Below are 20,328 nucleotides of genomic sequence, written 5' to 3'. Positions count from 1 at the left end.
TGCTTTGATGAGGATATGAGAATCTTGGAACAAAGAAAGTCTCATCCAGATATACTCAGCTGGGGAATGAGAATCTCTCATAGCCAGGTCCGTCAATATGCTGATGCGAAGCGCTTGCAAGGACGTACCTGCGAGACAAACAAATGAAAAATGCCCCAGGATATAGTATGGCATATTGGTCTGCCATCCTGGTTGCACAAGACTTCGAAGTAGATTCAATGGTTTTATCATTTCTAATCATGTATTGTAAAAGCAATGCAGTTTTCATATGCAAAGTTTAACACAAACTCAGGACGTTTTATGCAAACAAAACAGTAAAAGAAAACGGCTTTTGAGATGAAAAGAAGTTTATTGAAAAAAATGCCCGAAAGAGGGCGAATACATTTAAGAAGCAATTCCTAGTAAGAGGTAACTGCACATTTTTTTGAATAGAAGAGGAATGGCAATGTGAAACGGATATCCATTGGTTTCGATCCCGCTATCACTTTTATAACCTCGACGTTCTCATCTCCTTGCTTTGGAAGACCGTACTCATTAGGATTGATCACTGCCCGATTTAACAACTGATTGATGTGACATCACTGAACTTGTGGACCCGACGGGGTTTGGGAGTGCCTTTAGGGATTTGAGTTGCCAGGTGCGAACTCAAGAACACGGAGTCTTGCTTATCCCTCGGTCGGGAGCCTCAAACAAAGTGATTGGATGTTGTGAATGCTTTAGGGATTTGAGCCGCCAGGTGCGAACTCAAGAACACGGGGTCTTGCTTATCCCTCGGTCGGGAGCCCTAAGCATGTATGAAGAGTGATTGCCAAGGTGGCATGCGAGATGTAGCCATTCACCTTTATCCCTTTTTTGCCTAAGCCGCCTGTCGCACCCTAATTTTTGCCATATGTATTTCATTCATTTGGATGTGTCTCGCGCATTCATCATTCAATCATCACATCGTTGCATATTGATTAAAGTCAACAAAAATACCTTGCATTTTGTATATTTGTATATTTTTCATTCGGGTTAAATATTTATCCGAAATTTCTTTTTTTAGACGGTAAATGTATATATGTGTTTATTACTATTATCTTTTCTAAAAAATATATCAAAAAAATTGTGTTTTAATTTCTAATTTAACTTTGTTCATTTATTAGGATTAGTAGCATTTTATATTAATTTTTATTTTGATTTAAGGTTTATTATTGTTTTTAATTAGTTTTAAAATATAGAAAAAAACATAGAAAAGGAGAGATTCTTCATTGAATTCAAAAAATTGGTTTTTATTGTCTATTTTGTTTTAACACTTTTTGTCATCATTATTATTATTATTATTTTAGTTATTATTATTATTATTATTATTATTATTATTATTATATAGTTATTATTGTTTTATTGTTAATATTAAGTTTTATAGTTATTATTATTATAATTTGTTGTCACTTATGTCCAAAAAAAAAGGGCTTTTCTTACATCTCAACATCATGTTTGCTGCATAACCTGCACTCTGCTCCACTCTCCATGCCAAACACTATTGTCCAAAATTCTGCAACATTATACCTCTGCACCTTCAAAGCCAAAGACAAAACTCCAAATTTGCTGCAACAATGAGCCAAATCTCGCACTAAAATGGATATACAAACCTGCATAACACAAAGGCATAAGATCATTAACCACATCAGTTCAAAATTCAACAAATTTTCCCCCCAAAACACATTCTGATTCCTCTATAAAAGAAGAACAAAAACACAGTAACAGGGGAGGATTAGCCACCAAACTCTGCAGAATTCACTCCAAACAGTCTTCCTAACATCTTACAAAACCTCTGCCAAAGTTTATCGAATAAACTATCACAACCTTCATACCACACACAAATCACCAACCTCACAACCTTCATCAAATCACTTCATCTGCAGATCCATTCTCCATAAACCTCACTTCAATAAACCTCAACCACATCCAGAATAATTTCCTTCACATCCATCTGCAAAACCGAGTCACACAAAACAGTAGCACACAAAAACAAAACAACCACGGTAGCAGCCACTTTTCAACATCTTCCGCATGACAAACCGCAACACCGACGCGTAATTTTCATCATCCCCAGCGACGCAACAATCTATCTCTTTGACGGTAACCGCTTTTGCACTTGACTTTAGGACTTGGTTTGTAAATCTACTCTGCTCTTGTTGATGTTTTGCTATGGCTGTTTAGTTTGAATATTTGTGTAGACCTCTTTGGTTGCTTTTGATTATAATTTTTTAGAGAGTGAGGGCTGCGAGAGAGCGGGAGAGATTGAGAGATGAATCTGTGATCGAGAGAGGCGAGAGTTTGTTTCTATTTTGTTGTTTATCGTGAGGAGATGAGAGAAGCAAGGGTGAGAGGAGGCGTGAAGATGATTGAGGTTTGGGGAAGACTTTTGTGTGTTTAGGGTTTATTGTTATTTCATTTTGGGCTTTTGAATTGAAACCCAGTCAACCCGAATCGCAGATCGCACCCCCCTGTTTTGCTGTTTTTTTAAAGCCCATTATAGTTATATTTTTGTTACATTTTGTTTTATTTTCTTTTAATACTTATTGCTTTTTATTTTTTATTTCTAACTTCATATATAAAAATATAAATAAAAGACATGTTTTTTTTAAGTTCGTTCTACATTATTAAAAATCCAAAAATAAATAAATCTTGGTACAATGCCAAGTTGTTTCAAATAATTTCTCGATCCAACGTCGAGTTTTCTTCCTTACAAAAATTCTTTAAACTATACCGAAAGATCGAGTGACAAGAAGTGTACACCTCTTGAATACCTCGGTTCTTTTGGATTAAAACATTAAATAAAGAGCTTTCTTAATCAAATCAAAGTGATCAAGTGACAAGAAGTGAACACCTCTTGAATACCTTTGGTCCTTTGAATTAAAATCTTCATTAATCAAATCAAAGTGATCAAGTGACAAGAAGTGAACACCTCTTGAATACCTTGATCCTTTGAATCAAAACAGCTTAATCAAATCAAAGTGATCAAGTGACAAGAAGTGAACACCTCTTGAATACCTTGATCCTTTGAATCAAAACACATTAATAAAATCAAAGTGATCAAGTGACAAGAAGTGCGCACCTCTTGAATACCTTGATCTTTTGAATCAAAACACATTAATAAAAATCAAAGTGATCAAGTGACAAGAAGTGCGCACCTCTTGAATACCTTGATCTTTTGAATTAAAACACTTTAATTAACAAGGACAACAAGTGACAATGGGGCTCGCTCCTGTTGAATACCTTGGGTAAAGACGCGCTAGGTGCACACCTATGCTCAATCCTTTGCTAAACGTCCGCAAATATCTCCTTACCATTTTTTCATAAACGAGACGCTTAGTCAATTTCATATGCGAACATACTTCCACATGTGTAGATCGAATATCTTCCACTAGAATGCGATGATGGCCAAAATCTCGTCTCACTCTTGATTTAGTCATCCATTCTTGTAGTGATCTCATATCCATGTGCGCGTGGTATTTCCATTTGAAAAGCGATCGAGTACCTCTCGCTAAAATCAACCAACAAACTTTTCGTGGTTCTTCGCCCGAACTACGATTGCTCTGACTTTCCCATTGCACGAGGGAATACGTAGGCACAAGATACAAACGACTTGGCGAGCATAATAATAAAAAATCTTTTCTTTTTTCTTCACTATAATAAAAACCTAAAAACCTTTTCTTTTACCTTTTCTCGATTAATAAGCTAAAGAACGCAAACATCACGCTAACACTCAAACACAAAATTAACTAAATGGGTCCCATCGAGTACGATGGAGGTGAGGGGTGCTAATACCTTCCCCTTGCTTAACCGACTCCCGAATCCTAATTTGGTTGCGATGACCATCTTATCCGTTTCATTTTTCTTTGTGGGTTTTATCGATAGTTTCCCTTTCCTTCTTGGAATAAATAAAGTTCGGTGGCGACTCTGTTGTACTTCGAGCGTGCGAAAACGCTCGAGTCACATTTTTGCCGCTACACAAAGTGGCGACTCTGCTGGGGACATACAATCCTAAGAGGGTCAACCCTAGTTTAGTTTGTTTTGTATTTGAGTGTTTGCTTTTGTTTGTTTATACTTGTGTTTTTTATGCTTATGTTCTTTATATTTATTCTTGTACTATTTATGTTTCTTTACTCTTGCTTTACCGCTTTTTATTTATTTCTGTATATACTCATTTGTGGGTATGGGAATGATACTTGAGTGGAGCTCTCAACCCGAGCTTTTGAAAAACAAGAGAAAAAACATAAGTTAGGAGGTGGTTGTGTAGTGCTAGTTCCCAAGGTGAACACCTTGAATGGCTAATACGAAAACCCCACTTGGAGGAGACTTAGTCATGAGATTTGTCATAAGATGGTTTTCCCGTCGCATGACGAAAATCTGATTTCGTCGTTAACTCCAAGGACCTTTAGAACCCGTTCCATCTATGGTGATGTAGGTATCTCTACTATCAAAAACCTTAGAGCTAACCTTGTGAGGGGATTCTTGGGTAAAATAATATTGAACGGTCCTATTATAAGAAGCTTTCCTCAGTAGGTTCTTTTATCCATTTACATTTATCATTCAGTCTTTGTATAACACCGTGTTGCATTCCATATCATATGACATTGCATCATTCCTGCATGTAAAAATCAAATCAAATCATGCATCTGCATTCATGCATTCAAGTTGTCAACAAAAGATTCATTTTGTCTGTCTTCATCCTCGAGTGGTATGTCTACCGTCAAGTTGATTCCTCAACACATTGAACTGGAGGCATGAATTTGAAGACTATGGAAGAACTTCAACGAGGCAAAGATTTTCTAAGAGTGGAATTTATCCAATTGAAGAGCAAATATATCAGTCATGATGGATCATCCTCGTCACTGATTATTTCACTAGGCCATGTTTCCTTACTGTTTGCAATTCTCTTGTTGGTACTGTGTGCTGCATTGAATGTTGTTTGTTTCAAAATGTTAATTTTAATGAAATGAGCATTGCATATTTGAATCAATCCATTTACATCCATTGTGTGCTTCTTTATGCTTTATCTTTCAAAAAAAACAAAAAATATATCTCTTGTTCACTTTCTTCTATCAAACTTGTGTTTTATGCAAAGATTGGAGGGAGGATGATGACAATGAAATACCCAAATTGTTGAACTGTATGCTTTTAAATACTACTTTGCTGATGATGTACAGGCATTGTTTCAATCCCCAAACACTGGAGAAATAAGGAAGTTAATCCCTTGTCAACTCCTCCGAGCCATCGAAGTTGGAGTTTCTTTTTAAACGAAAAAACCCGCAATTTTAACCTGGGGCAGGGTAGTTCTCAGTTAATTTGTTTGTGCATTCAATTCAAGAGAATCATAAAGTACACCTTCCAATAAGGGTTTCAATCAAAAGTGACCAAGATGGTTATCGTTAATTATTATCAAGGCAGTCACTATCTTTCCGATAACAAAAAATATTCAAAGAAAAAAGCCCGCTAAGTCAAAACCTACGAAGGAGACTTAGGCAAAATTAGGGCATCCCGCTGATTGTGATCTCAAAAAGAAACAGTTCAGGCAAAAGTTAGGGATATAAAAAAAATGGAAGTCAATAAACTCCTTGAACAACAATAAAACGTTGTGACTATCGAAAGGAAGAGGTGACTGCCATCTCAAAGATTCCTTTGGTCTTTAAACCATCATCATTATGAATAGGTGTAATTCCAAAGCCTCTTGGAACCTGAATGCATAATTTGAATTAACTGAGTGTAGGATGGAAGATCATCACGAAGAATGGGGTGGGTCCAAATATATTTTGAGCCTATATCCTTTGTTTCTGAAACCGTGAACCAAGCCACGTTACAACCTTCAAAAAACCTAATTGAAGCAAGGTTTATTTTGAAAGCATGCTACAACAAGGTTGCGTTAACCTGACTCCTAAAGATCTTTGCAAATTGTTTGTTTTACCATACCTTTTGCTTTATCCATCACTTTGAATGTCTAAACAATTGTGTTTGGACTTTTGATTCATTTTTCTTTACATCAATAATATCATTCCTACAATGGTTTTGATTTCAAAATATGCTTTGAGCGTTGCATTAAAATTACCATTTTGAATGAAAACTTTATTTATAAGTACTCATCTTTCGAGGAAGTTCAAACAGTCAAGAGACTTGATCAGTGATCCTATCATAGGCACGTTACTTCAAGATCCTGTTGTTCAAGACTTATACTGGGGCAAGCATTCCCAACTTTCATTTCAAGGACTGAAGCAACGATCAGGTAACAATCAGCCAGTCATGGGAAGTCTTCCTCCGCAATCCCCAAGCAGTTTATCAGTCCTTCCAAGAGGATCATCAGTGTGACAAGACCATGATTGGCAGTGTTCTTGTGTTAAGGAATCAGAGTTTCGATCTACCCTCACCAAAAGAGTCTACCTCTGTTGTCGTAACCAATTACATTACATTAATCATTCACATCTCATGCATAGAACATTTAATATCATGCATCGCAACAAAATTCATACTCATCTGCATTCTTTCAAGGTCCTGTTGTTATCAACACTTCACCTTGAGATCAAAGCCCAACTTACTTGGCATCTACCAAAACGATGTTTGTCTCTTCATCCAAAGCTACTCTTGGATTTGTATTTGTCTCTCTTCGTTTAATGCTACTATTGGATGTCTTTTTGTTTCTCTTTGTCCAAAGCTACTCTTGGATTTATATTTGTTTCTCCCTGTCCAAAGCTACTGTTGGACATGTTGTTTTTCACCTTTTATCCAAAGCTACTGTTGGATATCACAATCCCTAGTAAAGTGTTATTCAAAGCTACTGTTGAATGATCTTTATGTCTCTGAGCTAGAATACCATTCTTTTCTCATCCAAAGCCACTCTTGGATGTTCTTGAGTTTGTTTTTTCCTTCCCATCCAATGCTACTATTAGATGGTTGCTCGTATTTTCCAAAATTGGTATCCATTTCATCTATTGCTCCTCAGGATGACTCTGATATATTTTATGGTTCAGGTTTCCTTTTTGCATTCAAAGCTACTGTTGAATCTTTTTGGTTTCCGTATTATCCAAAGCTGCTGTTGGATTATCCCCGATGTTTTTAGAGTTTGGATTCCATTTGTTCAAAGCTACTCTTGGACGTCTCTGCCATATCTCCGAGTTCGTAGGTCTCCTCTTGCATTCAAAGCCACTATTGAGTCTTGTTGGGTTTCCTTCCATCCGAAGCTACTATTGGATGTCTCTGATGTTTCCTTAGAGTTTGGATTATTTTCATATTCATTCAAAGCCACTTTTGAATGTCTCTGATGTTTGGTGTCGTCTAAAGCCACTCTTAGACGTTCCTACCCAAAGTTTTGTTTCAGATTCATTCAAAGCCACTCTTGAATGTCTCTGATGATTTCCATCGTCTAAAGCTACTCTTAGACATTCCCACTACCTTTTTACCCAGAGTTTTTATCTCTCATTTCCAAGTTTCTCCATCAACAGTTTGTCTTTTGTGACACTATATTCCCCACATAATCCAGAGTGTCTCATATCATATTGCATTAAAAAAAAGTGTCCATTGCATTCATGTCATAAGCATTGTTGCGGCGATCTTAGGACAAATATTGTGTACTTTGTATTTAAGTCTCTTCACATCTTCGATAGAAGAAACTTAAATAGGGGCATCTGTCGCACCGCAATTTTTGCCATATGTATTTCATTCATTTGGATGTGTCTCGCGCATTCATCATTCAATCATCACATCGTTGCATATTGATTAAAGTCAACAAAAAAACCTTGCATTTTGTATATTTGTATATTTTTCATTCGGGTTAAATATTTATCCGAAATTTCTTTTTTTAGACGGTAAATGTATATATGTGTTTATTACTATTATCTTTTCTAAAAAATATATCAAAAAAATTGTGTTTTAATTTCTAATTTAACTTTGTTCATGTGAGATATTGGATCGAACTCTAGTATTGTCGAAGGGTAGCTTCTTGGTTCGACAGTCCGACAGAGTTAAGCATGAAGTCGAAGGGTTGCTCACATGCTGGTGTCGAAGTGTGCATGCTGTAGTCGAAGATGGGTCTAGCATGCAGATGTCGAAGATGCTAGGGTTGTTAGCATGTTAAATTAGGTTTTAGTGTTTAAACCCTAATTTGTTAAGTTAGCTTGTGTATTAAGTTGGCTTGTGTAATGGGCCTTGCTGAAAAAGCCCATTAGTTAGTATGTTAGGTTTTATTATAAATAGCATACTAGTCTCTCATCATTGCTAAGCTGCAAATCCTAATTTAGGGTGAGAGAGGTTATTTGTTATTCTTGTAAACTTGTAATCTTGTTTTAAGAGAAAGTAAAAGAATAGCAGTTATAACCAATTCTTGTGTTCTTATTCTCTTCCCTAATTCCCTATTATACTTTGTTATTGGTATCGTTTTTCACAACAAATTGGTGCGGTGAGCGTGGAGAAGATGCCTTCAACAAAGTATGAGATTGAAAAGTTCACCGGAGTGAATGATTTCGGTCTGTGGCGCTTGAAGATGAAAGCCCTACTGGTTCAGCAGGGTTGTTTGGAAGCGTTGAAGGGAGAGGCAGCCATGAATGCAGAATTGACGGCAGCGGAGAAGACAAATATGATCGAGAAAGCACACAGCGCAATTTTGTTGAGCCTTGGTGATAAGGTTCTCCGGCAGGTATCAAAGGAGACGACGGCATCAGGGTTATGGGTGAAACTTGAAAGTTTGTATATGACCAAATCGCTGGTAAATCGACTCTACCTGAAGCAAGCCTTGTATTCATTCAAGATGATTGAAGATAAAGTATTGGCTGAGCAGTTGGATATGTTCAACAAGCTGATTCTTGATCTTGAAAATATTGATGTGAAGATCGATGATGAAGATCAAGCGCTGTTACTATTGTGTTCTTTGCCTCGATCACATGCTAACTTCAAAGAAACTCTCTTGTATGGAAGGGAGTCCCTGACGTTTGAAGAAGTTCAATCAGCCTTGTACTCTAAGGACTTGAATGAACGAAAGGAACATAAACCTTCGACTGTTGGCAAAGGTTTGGCCGTTAAAGGAAAACTCTTACGAAAGGATGGTAAGTTCGACAAGAAGAAAGGCAAAAGTCAATCGAAGACTTACAGTGGCGAAGCATCTGGCATTCGATGCTACCATTGTAAGAAGGAGGGTCACACAAGAAAGGTGTGCCCTGAACGCTTGAAATATCATGGAGGTAAGGATAATGGCAACGCTGCCATTGTTCAAGATGATTTCGAATCATCTGATGTTCTTGTGGTTTCAAGCAGTGACTCTAAGAAGGAGTGGATTATGGATTCAGGTTGCACTTGGCACATGACTCCAAACAAAGACTTGTTCGAGGAATTATGTGATCAAGATGGTGGATCAGTATTGCTGGGAAACAACAAGGCTTGCAAGATTGCAGGTGTTGGATCTGTGAGATTCAAGCTCCATGATGAGTCAATAAGGTTGTTGACTGAAGTCAGGTATGTTCCTGATTTGAAGAGAAATCTGCTTTCTCTTGGTGAATTCGACAAGAAAGGATATGTTTTCCAAGGAGAGAAAAGTATCCTAAGAGTCATGAAGGGTTCGAAGGAAGTCTTGAGAGGCGTGAAGAAACAAGGCTTGTATACCCTTGAGGCTGAAGTTGTAAGTGGTTCGACAAATGTTGCATCCACGAAACCTTTGTCGAAAACAGAAATCTGGCACATGAGATTGGGCCATGTCAGTGAAAGGGGTCTGGTCGAATTAGGGAAACAAAATCTGCTTGGTGGAGACAAAGTAGAAAAGCTGAAGTTTTGTGAACCCTGTGTACTTGGAAAATCTTGCAGAGTGAAGTTCAACAAAGGCAAACAAAGAACACATGGATCCCTTGATTACATCCATGCTGATCTTTGGGGGCCTGCAAGGTGTCCATCACATTCAGGAGCAAGGTATTTTCTATCCATAGTAGATGATTATTCCAGAAAATTATGGGTATTCATCCAGAAGACTAAGGATGAAACTTTTGAGAATTTCAAAAGTTGGAAGACTCTGGTTGAAAATCAGACTGGCAGAAAGGTCAAGAGGTTGAGAACCGACAATGGCCTTGAATTTTGCAATGAGGCATTCGACAGTTTTTGTGCTGCCTCTGGTATTGCAAGGCATAGAACTACTGCAGGTACTCCACAGCAAAATGGTTTGGCTGAAAGGTTTAATCGAACTATTTTGGAGAGAGTCAGATGCATGTTGACTAGTGCAGGGTTAACAAAGGTGTTCTGGGCTGAGGCTGTTTCGACAACAACATATCTGATAAACAGATGTCCTTCGACAGCGTTAGATATGAAGACACCTGAAGAAGTTTGGTCGGGACATCCACCAGATCTCGACAAACTGAGAGTATTTGGCTGCATAGCCTATGCTCACATTAGGCAAGACAAGGTCGAACCTAGAGCTCTGAAATGCATGTTCATGGGATACCCTGAAGGAGTCAAAGCTTATAGACTATGGTGCCTAGAGCCAGGTCACAGGAGGTGTATCACCAGTCGAGATGTAGTTTTCAATGAAGCTGAAATGGCTTTTAAGAAAACTAATGATGTTGGTCGAAGTACAGAAACATCTGACGAAGAGCTGGAACAGGTAGAGATTCCTGTTGAGGTGGAGCATGTTGATGCTGAATTGCATATCCCAGATGAAGTCGAAGAAGAAGCAGAAGATGCTGAAGTTGAGGAAACTGACGATGACTACCTATTGTCGAGAGATAGGTCGAGAAGAGTCATCAAGCCACCTCAGAGACTTGGATATGCAGATCTTATAGCTTATGCCTTAATCTCTGCAAGTGAGGTTCTAGACGAAGAACCTAGAGACTATAAGGAAGTTATGAGGAGTCGAAATAAGACTGAATGGCTGAAGGCCATGGATGATGAGATGAAATATCTTCATGATAATCATACTTGGGAACTGATCAAGAAACCTGTTGGGGCAAGGTTAGTCAGCTGTAAATGGATTTTCAAAGTTAAGGAAGGAATTGAAGGAGTGACGTCGAAAAGATACAAGGCAAGGTTAGTTGCAAGGGGTTTCACTCAGAAAGAAGGTGTCGACTTCAATGATGTGTTTTCTCCTGTTGTGAAGCATAGGTCCATTCGAATGTTGCTTGCCATGGTGGCACAGTTCGATCTTGAACTGGAACAGATGGATGTGAAGATTGCGTTCTTGTATGGTGATCTAGATGAAACGATCCTGATGAGGCAACCTGAAGGGTATGTCGAAAAGGGGAAGGAAGATTATGTGTGCAAGTTAAAGAGATCTTTGTATGGGCTGAAACAATCTCCTCGACAGTGGAATATGAGATTCGACAATTTCATGGCACGCATAAGTTTCATTAGAAGTCAGTTCGACCACTGCGTTTACTTCAGATTTCGACCTGGTAATTCATTTGTTATTTTGTTGCTTTATGTGGATGATATTCTCATAGCAAGCAACAATGTTGAAGATGTGACGAGGGTGAAGGCTGAACTCAATAAGGAGTTCGATATGAAGGATCTGGGAGCTGCTTCCAGGATTCTTGGAATTGACATTCGAAGAGATAGAAAGAAGTCGAAGTTATGCCTATCTCAAGAGGCATATCTACGGAAGATTCTTGAAAAGTTTGGTATGTCGAATTCGAAGCCAGTTGTGACTCCAACAAACCCTCAATTCAAGCTGAGTATTGATCAGTGTCCCAGTACTGATGTCGAAAGAGCCTATATGAATAGCATTCTGTATGCTAATATAGTTGGTTCTTTGATGTATGCTATGGTTTGTACTAGACCCGACATAACTTACGCAGTCAGTCTTGTAAGCAGGTACATGGCGAATCATGGAAAGGCTCACTGGCAAGCATTGAAGTGGATTTTAAGGTACATAAATGGGTCTCTGAATAGAGTCCTAATTTATGGTGGAGCCTTGGGTGAAAATAGTAAAGCAGTAATAGAAGGATATGTCGACTCTGATTATGCAGGTTGTATGGATTCCAGAAAATCTATTTCTGGATATGTTTTCACTATGTTTGGCACTGCAATTAGTTGGAAAGCAACACTTCTGAAGGTTGTTGCTCTATCAACCACTGAAGCGGAATATATTGCTCTCACTGAAGCTGTGAAAGAAGCATTGTGGCTTGAAGGTTTTGCAAAGGAGCTGAAACTTCAAGGTCGAGGTATCACTGTTAAATGTGATAGTCAAAGTGCAATACACCTGTCAAAGAATTCAGCCTATCATGAGCGAACTAAGCACATTGATGTGAGGCTGCATTTCGTCAGAGGAGTAATCGAGCGTGGAGAAGTCCAAGTGCTGAAGGTTTCGACTGAAGACAATGCTGCTGATATGATCACCAAGACATTGCCGAGTTGCAAGTTTTTCCACTGTATGCAGTTGATAAAGCTGCATGAAGAAAGCTAGTTTGTTCCTTGACGTTGTAGAGTTAGGTCCAAGGTGGAGATTTGTGAGATATTGGATCGAACTCTAGTATTGTCGAAGGGTAGCTTCTTGGTTCGACAGTCCGACAGAGTTAAGCATGAAGTCGAAGGGTTGCTCACATGCTGGTGTCGAAGTGTGCATGCTGTAGTCGAAGATGGGTCTAGCATGCAGATGTCGAAGATGCTAGGGTTGTTAGCATGTTAAATTAGGTTTTAGTGTTTAAACCCTAATTTGTTAAGTTAGCTTGTGTATTAAGTTGGCTTGTGTAATGGGCCTTGCTGAAAAAGCCCATTAGTTAGTATGTTAGGTTTTATTATAAATAGCATACTAGTCTCTCATCATTGCTAAGCTGCAAATCCTAATTTAGGGTGAGAGAGGTTATTTGTTATTCTTGTAAACTTGTAATCTTGTTTTAAGAGAAAGTAAAAGAATATCAGTTATAACCAATTCTTGTGTTCTTATTCTCTTCCCTAATTCCCTATTATACTTTGTTATTGGTATCGTTTTTCACAACAGTTCATTTATTAGGATTAGTAGCATTTTATATTAATTTTTATTTTGATTTAAGGTTTATTATTGTTTTTAACTAGTTTTAAAATATAGAAAAAAACATAGAAAAGGAGAGATTCTTCATTGAATTCAAAAAATTGGTTTTTATTCTCTATTTTGTTTTAACACTTTTTGTCATCATTATTATTATTATTTTTGTTATTATTATTATTATTATTATTATTATTATTATTATTATTATTATTATTATTATTATATAGTTATTATTGTTTTATTGTTAATATTAAGTTTTATAGTTATTATTATTATAATTTGTTGTCACTTATGTCCAAAAAAAAGGGCTTTTCTTACATCTCAACATCATGTTTGCTGCATAACCTGCACTCTGCTCCACTCTCCATGCCAAACACTATTGTCCAAAATTCTGCAACATTATACCTCTGCACCTTCAAAGCCAAAGACAAAACTCCAAATTTGCTGCAACAATGAGCCAAATCTTGCACTAAAATGGATATACAAACCTGCATAACACAAAGGCATAAGATCAGTAACCACATCAGTTCAAAATTCAACAAATTTTCCCCCCAAAATTTGTACAATCTTCTGTACAATCTTCTTAATGTTCTTGTTGGCTGCTTCAACAGCACCATTCATCTTTGGACGATACGGAGAAGAATTATGATGCTTGATCTTGAAGGACTCACAAAGCTCCTTCATCATCTTGTTATTAAGATTCGATCCATTATCAGTGATGATTTTATCAGGAATCCCATAACGACAGATTATGTTGTGCTTGATAAAGCGAGTAATCACTTGCTTGGTAACATTCGCATAAGATGCGGCTTCAACCCACTTGGTGAAGTAATCGATGGCAACCAAAATGAAGCGATGTCCATTAGAAGCAGTATGCTTAATCTCTCCAATCATGTCAATGCCCCACATTGCAAAAGGCCACGGAGAAGTCAAGACATTCAAAGGCACAGGCGGCACGTGCACTTTATTAGCATAGATCTGGCACTTGTGACAAATTCTGACATGGTTATGACAATCAGTTTCCATAGTGGACTAATAATAACCAGCCCTCAAGATCTTCTTAGCCATTGTATGCCCACTAGAATGGGTACCAAACTCGCCTTCGTGCATTTCTTCTATGATTTTCGAAGCTTCTTCCTTCACAACACATCGGAGCAACACGCCGTCATGATGCCTCTTGTACAACACCCCACCGTTGAGGTAAAACTTAGCTGCAAACTTTCTCAGAAACTTCTTATCAGTCACCGACATTTCGGGGGGATACTCTTGAGTTTCGAGGAACTTTTTGATATCATGATACCAGGGATTACCATCCAATTCAACATCATCCTCAAAGCAAAATGCTGGTTCATCCAACCTGTTGATGGTAATGTTAGGCGCTTCATTGGCCCATATCACTTTGAACATGGAAGCCAAAGTAGCGAGAGCATCAGCAAGATTGTTCTCTTCTTTAGAAATATGCTCGAATGTGATCTCATCAAAGTACGAAATGAGTCTCATCACATGCTCCCTGTATGGAATCAGATTCTGATGGCGAGTTTCCCAATCTCCATTAATCTGGCTAATGACAAGATTGGAATCCCCATAAACTTTCAAGTACTTGATTCGCAAATCGATCGCAGCTTCGATACCATAGATGCAAGCTTCATACTCAGCCATATTATTAGTGCAATCAAAACAGATTCAAGCTATAAACGGAATATGAAAACCAGATGGAGAAGTAATTACAACTCCAACACCATTCCCAAGTGCATTAGAGGCACCATCGAACACGAGCGTCCATCGCGATCCTGGTTCGGGTCCTTCCTCTGGTCCGGGAATGTTACAATCTCTGCTATATAACACGTCCTCATCGGGGAATTCAAATTTCATCGGTTCATAATCTTCGACTGGCTGATGTGCAAGATAATCCGCCAACACACTACCTTTGATGGCTTTCTGAGTAGTATATTGGATATCATATTCAGTCAAGATCATTTGGCACCTGGCTACTCTTCCGGAAAGAGCGGGCTTCTCGAAGACATACTTGATAGGATCCATCTTGGAAATCAATAAGGTGGTGTGAACCAACATATACTGTCTCAGCCGGCGAGCAGCCCACACCAAAGCACAGCAAGTTTTCTCGAGCAATGAGTATTGGGATTCACAGTCGGTAAACTTTTTGCTAAGGTAGTATATTGCATGCTCTTTTCGGCCAGACTCGTCATGTTGACCCAGCACACATCCCATTGAATTTTCAAGAACTGTGAGGTACATAATCAAAGGCCTTCCTGGAACTGGAGGCATTAGTATCGGAGGTTCCTGCAGATACTCTTTCACTTTTTCGAATGCTTTTTAACAATCATTATTCCACCTGGCCGTCTGATCTTTTCTTAGTAATTTGAATATTGGTTCACAAGTGGCCGTAAGATGAGAGATGAATCTAGCAATGTAGTTCAACCTCCCTAAGAAACCACGAACCTCTTTTTCTGTTCTCGGCTCAGGCATCTCTTGTATGGCTTTTATTTTGGCAGGATCGACCTCAATACCTTTTCCACTAACAACAAAGCCCAACAACTTTCCGAATCGCACTCCGAAAGTGCATTTGTTTGGATTCAACCTCAGTCTGAATTCCCGAAGCCTTTCAAACAACTTCTGCAAGTGAACCAAGTGCTCTTCTTCAGTGTGAGACTTTGCAATCATGTCGTCGACATACACTTCAATCTCTTTGTGAATCATGTCATGAAAAAGAGTCACCATGGCGCGCTAATACGTTGCCCCTGCGTTTTTCAACCCAAAAGGCATCACTTTGTAGTAGAAAGTTCCCCATGGTGTGATAAACGTTGTTTTCTCCATATCTTCTGGCGCCATCTTGATCTGATTGTACCCAGAGAAGCCATCCATGAAGGAGAACACTTTGAAAGGAGCAGTATTATCAACCAGCACATCAATGTGGGGAAGAGGAAAATCATCTTTCAGACTCGACCTGTTCAAATCTCTATAATCAACACACATCCTGACCTTTCCGTCCTTCTTAGGCACAGGAACAATATTAGCGACCCACAGCGGGTAATTCACAACTTGCAGAAAGCCAGCATCAAACTGTTTCTCAACCTCTTTCTTAATCTTCTCAGACATATTTGGGCGAGTCCTTCGAAGCTTCTGCTTGACAGGAGGACTATCTTCCTTGAGAGGTAGACGGTGTACCACAATATCTGTATCAAGACCTGGCATATCCTCATAGGACCAAGCAAAGATATCCGTATACTCTTTCAACATAGCAATAAGCCTCTGCTTCACACTATTCTCAAGTGCAGCCCCTATCTTGACTTCTCGGACTTGCTCTTTAGCGCCAACATTTACCATCTCAAATGCCTCCTGATGCGGCTGAATTGCTTTCTTTTCTTGTTTCAACAATCTGGCCAACTCATCGGGAAGGTCACAATCTTCATAAGCTTCCTCCTCGGCTTGGTAGATCGGATTGTCAAAATCATAACAAGCAATAGCGGAACTGTTACTAATGGAATCCGTGGTAGTGGAACATCTGCATGATTGATGTTTTTATTTTAGTTTTATTTTTAAGTTATGTGCAAGTGTGTGAAAAAACATTGCCATTTAAAGGAAAAAGTTAAAAAGAAAGACAGAGAGCAAAACATTTGAATGCAAAAACGTCCTTTTATTTCATGATTAACTTTGAAAAATGCGAACTGCATGGCCCTACAAATGATTCACTACGCCTTGGGCAGAGCGTAGGAATTATGTCATGATAAGAAAAGTAAAAACAAGGAATTTACTCCTGAGCCTGTGTAACTTGGATGACATCTTCGATTGTCCAGTTGCTAGGCACCTCTCCAGGAATACTTGGACGAATCCAGCTATCAAAGTCACAATCACTATCCCCCTCTTCACCATTGACAATGGCGTCAACCAGACCGTCTTGAATGACACCCCCACTCACGAACTTGATCGGACTAAGGATACTAGACTTGGGCGATGCATTCAGCCTTCCAGGATTGAAACCAAGACCATTCTTATCAAATTTGGGACGCACATCAATTACTTGCCCCCAACCTTCCACTCTTCCGGTCTCAACGACAACCTGAGCATCTTTCAAAGAGGACATAATCATTTCTGGCTTCGTTATCTCATAAGGAGGAATTCTCACAGCATTTACGGCCTCGAATGCTTGAAACGGCGTCTCATGTATCTCACCTTCGATCTCTACATATCGGAAAGAGGACAAGTGACTCACGATATAATCTTCCTCACCACAAACCGTCATCACTTTACCGTCAACCAGATACTTCAACTTCTGATGAAGAGTGGATGTCACAGCACCAGCCTTGTGAATCCACGGTCGTCCCAACAAACAACAGTAAGCAGGTTGAATGTCCATCACATAAAAGGTTGTAGTAAAGATCTGAGGACCCACTTGGATTGGTAGATCTACCTCTCCGAACACAGACCTCCTTGAACCGTCAAAGGCGCGCACAACCAACTCACTAGGCCTCAACTCAACACCCGCATAATCAATTCGCATGAGGGCCGAATTGGGAAGTACATTCAAAGAAGACCCAGTATCAACCAAAACACGGGATAAAGTCGTCCCCTTACACTCAATCGAAATATGCAAAGCCTTGTTATGGTTTCTCCCTTCTAGAGGAAGATCACGATCCGTAAATCCCAAACCGTTCCCAGCGGAGATATTATTGGCTACCGCCTCTAGCTGATTCACAGATATTTCCTGCGGGACGTAGGCACCATTCAGGATTCTCAAAAGAGCATCTCTATGACCTTCTGAACACATCAGCAGTTGCAAGATGGAAATCTTTGACTGGGTCTGACCCAACTGCTCAACAACCTTGTAATCAGACTTCCTGATGATTCTCAATAATTCTTCTACATCCTTGGAAGATACTCCTTTATTAGGTGCCTTATTTTGGGTCGGAGAATTCTGGACATCGGTCACTACTTGTTTTCCTTTGGCCTTAGCCAAAGCATCTGCATTGTTTTGAACAAGCTTAGGGGAGAACACCCTACCACTGCGAGTGATCCTACCAGTACCGGCGAAGTTATCAGTGTTTGCAACTGAGGCCTCAACAAACTTCTCTTTAGATGGCTCGCCTTCCTCCTTCGTGCCATAGTAATATACGTCTGAACCATAATGCCAAGGGATGGCCTTCTCACTCTCATATGGAATAGGCCCTGGCACAGTAATCATCAACGCCGTTGGTTGTTCCTCATACGGGATACTGACACGTATCTGAATAGGCACTTGGATACATATTGGAGCAACTGGTTCATAAGGAATTGAGATCACAGCCACTTCATCATCCTCACTCTTCGCGCCTCTTAACCTTCGATAAAATTGAAGAGGACCCTCATCAATCAATTTTTGCACCATACCTTTCAAATCAGCACAACCCTCAGGTTGACTCTTGCAATTCTTACAATCGATACCACAGCCCGGGAAGATGCCATTATTAACCAGATGTTGTTTCACAGACACAAGAGGAAAAGTCAAACAGCCCACATCAGATACAACATTTATCTCTTCACTCTCAATGGCATTCACACCCGAACCTCCGTGAGTAGGCATCGGATTATTGACAATATTGGGTGTAGGAGTGAACTGAATTATCTTTTGATCCAACAAGTCCTGGACTTTATTCTTCAACGCAATACACCTCTCTGTATCATGTCCAGCAGCACCGGAATGAAAAGCACATCGTGCATTCGCATTGTAATTTGGAGATTGTGTGTCCGGAGCATTCGGAGCATCTCTGAAAGTAATCTTCTCAATCTTGAGCAAATGTTGCAGCACTTGAGCATAGGTCATAGGAATCAGATCAATCTTTCTGTGAGGCCTAGTCCTGGGAGGATAACGATCATTATTGGAACGCTTTCCATGCTGATGTTGTTGTTGTTGCTGCGGCATTGGGATCATGACAGCATTAACCTGTGAATTATTTCTTCCTGAACCCCTTCTTCCATATATTGCATCCGCATTTCCTTCCTCCCTTCTGGCATAACCCTCAGCTTGCTTCTTACCACCAGCAGAATTAGAAGAGGCTCCTAACTGAATTTTCCCCATCTTTAGACCCATCTCGACACGTTCGCCATATCTCACCATTTCAGAAAAGTTAGCTGAAGCACTGCAAGCCAAATAATAGTGTCCAGACAAGTTACTGGTGAACATGTCAATCATCTCATGTTCAGTCATCGGTGGCTGAACCCTCGCAGCTAACTCGCGCCATTTCTGAGCGTACTCTTTGAAAGATTCTTTAGACCCCTGAACCAAACTCTGCAACTGGGTCTTGTTGGGTGCTATATCAACATTGTACTGATAGTGCTTAATAAAAGCCTCCACAAGATCTCTCCAAGAATGGATATGAGTGCGCTCGAGTTGGACATACCACTCCAAAGAAGCCCCAACAAGACTATCTTGGAAGAAGTGCATTAAAAAACCCTCATCTTCTGAATAAACTGACATCTTGCGATAGTACGCCTTAACATGAGTCATGGGACAAGTCGCCCCATTGTATTTGTCAAAAGATGGAACTTTGAATTTTGGTGGAATCCTCACACCAGGAACCAACCCCAGGTCATTGATATTCATGCCTAACACCCCTTTGCCTTCAACAGCCCTGAGACGTTCCTCAATCAGACGATACCTTTCAACTTCATCATGCACACCCTCAGCACTATGCCTTGATACCTGATCAAAGTTCTCAACATTGAAATCCAAATTACCACGGTTCTGATTATCTCTCCTTCCTAGCAGACGAGATGGTGGTGGAGGTGGAAACCCGTGATGCTGATTGAAAGGATTATAGTGCCCTCCCACGTGATCAAACTCATTCGGATCATGGTGATCGTCAATCCTGCCAGACACATCGTCAAACGGCCCTTGATGTTCTCCATTCTCAACCCTTCTGGAGTTCTCGACGAGAACCCGCAAGTCATCCTGCCCCTTGGTCACATTAGTCAATGCTTCCATAAACTGTGCCATCTGCGCATTCATCTGCTCCGTCAGTTGAGCTCTCATTTCCGCCATTTATTCCTGAATCTGTTCCATCTGCCTTCTCTGATTGCTCCTAGTCGGATACGGGTGATTAGCCGTCTTAGAACTCCTTCTGATAACAAAACAGTGAGACATAAGATATAAGCCCTGCAAAACCTGCAAATATATGACATGTATGATATATGAATGATATGCATGAAATGTTTGTCAATTTTCAGGTATCCAAGAGTTCATCCCACTTTCAAATAGGACATAGAAACCCTGATACCGAATATATTTGAATAACAATCCGCACACGATAATAATTCAGCAAACTGAGCATATTTCATTCAAACATAATTGAGAATTTGAATTCATA

The 20,328-nt window shown here is 39.5% G+C and overlaps 1 protein-coding gene across 1 annotated transcript; it reads right to left on the bottom strand.

The window, feature by feature from the left end:
• Positions 1–1,454: 1,454 nt before the first annotated feature.
• Positions 1,455–20,003, bottom strand: LOC131657417 (uncharacterized). The gene is made up of 6 exons (XM_058926828.1): positions 19,077–20,003; positions 17,792–19,025; positions 17,018–17,167; positions 13,373–13,455; positions 1,934–1,969; positions 1,455–1,628 (listed from the first exon to the last, which is right to left on the bottom strand). Exons 1-6 carry the CDS (start codon positions 20,001–20,003, stop codon positions 1,455–1,457), a joined length of 2,604 nt encoding a protein of 867 aa, XP_058782811.1.
• Positions 20,004–20,328: the final 325 nt, after the last annotated feature.

Source organism: Vicia villosa, linkage group LG1, assembly GCF_029867415.1.
Source record: "Vicia villosa cultivar HV-30 ecotype Madison, WI linkage group LG1, Vvil1.0, whole genome shotgun sequence".
Classification (NCBI taxonomy): Eukaryota; Viridiplantae; Streptophyta; class Magnoliopsida; order Fabales; family Fabaceae; genus Vicia; species Vicia villosa.
The sequence above is the reverse complement of the archived record's forward strand: the minus strand, read 5'-3'. Positions and strand labels throughout refer to the sequence as shown.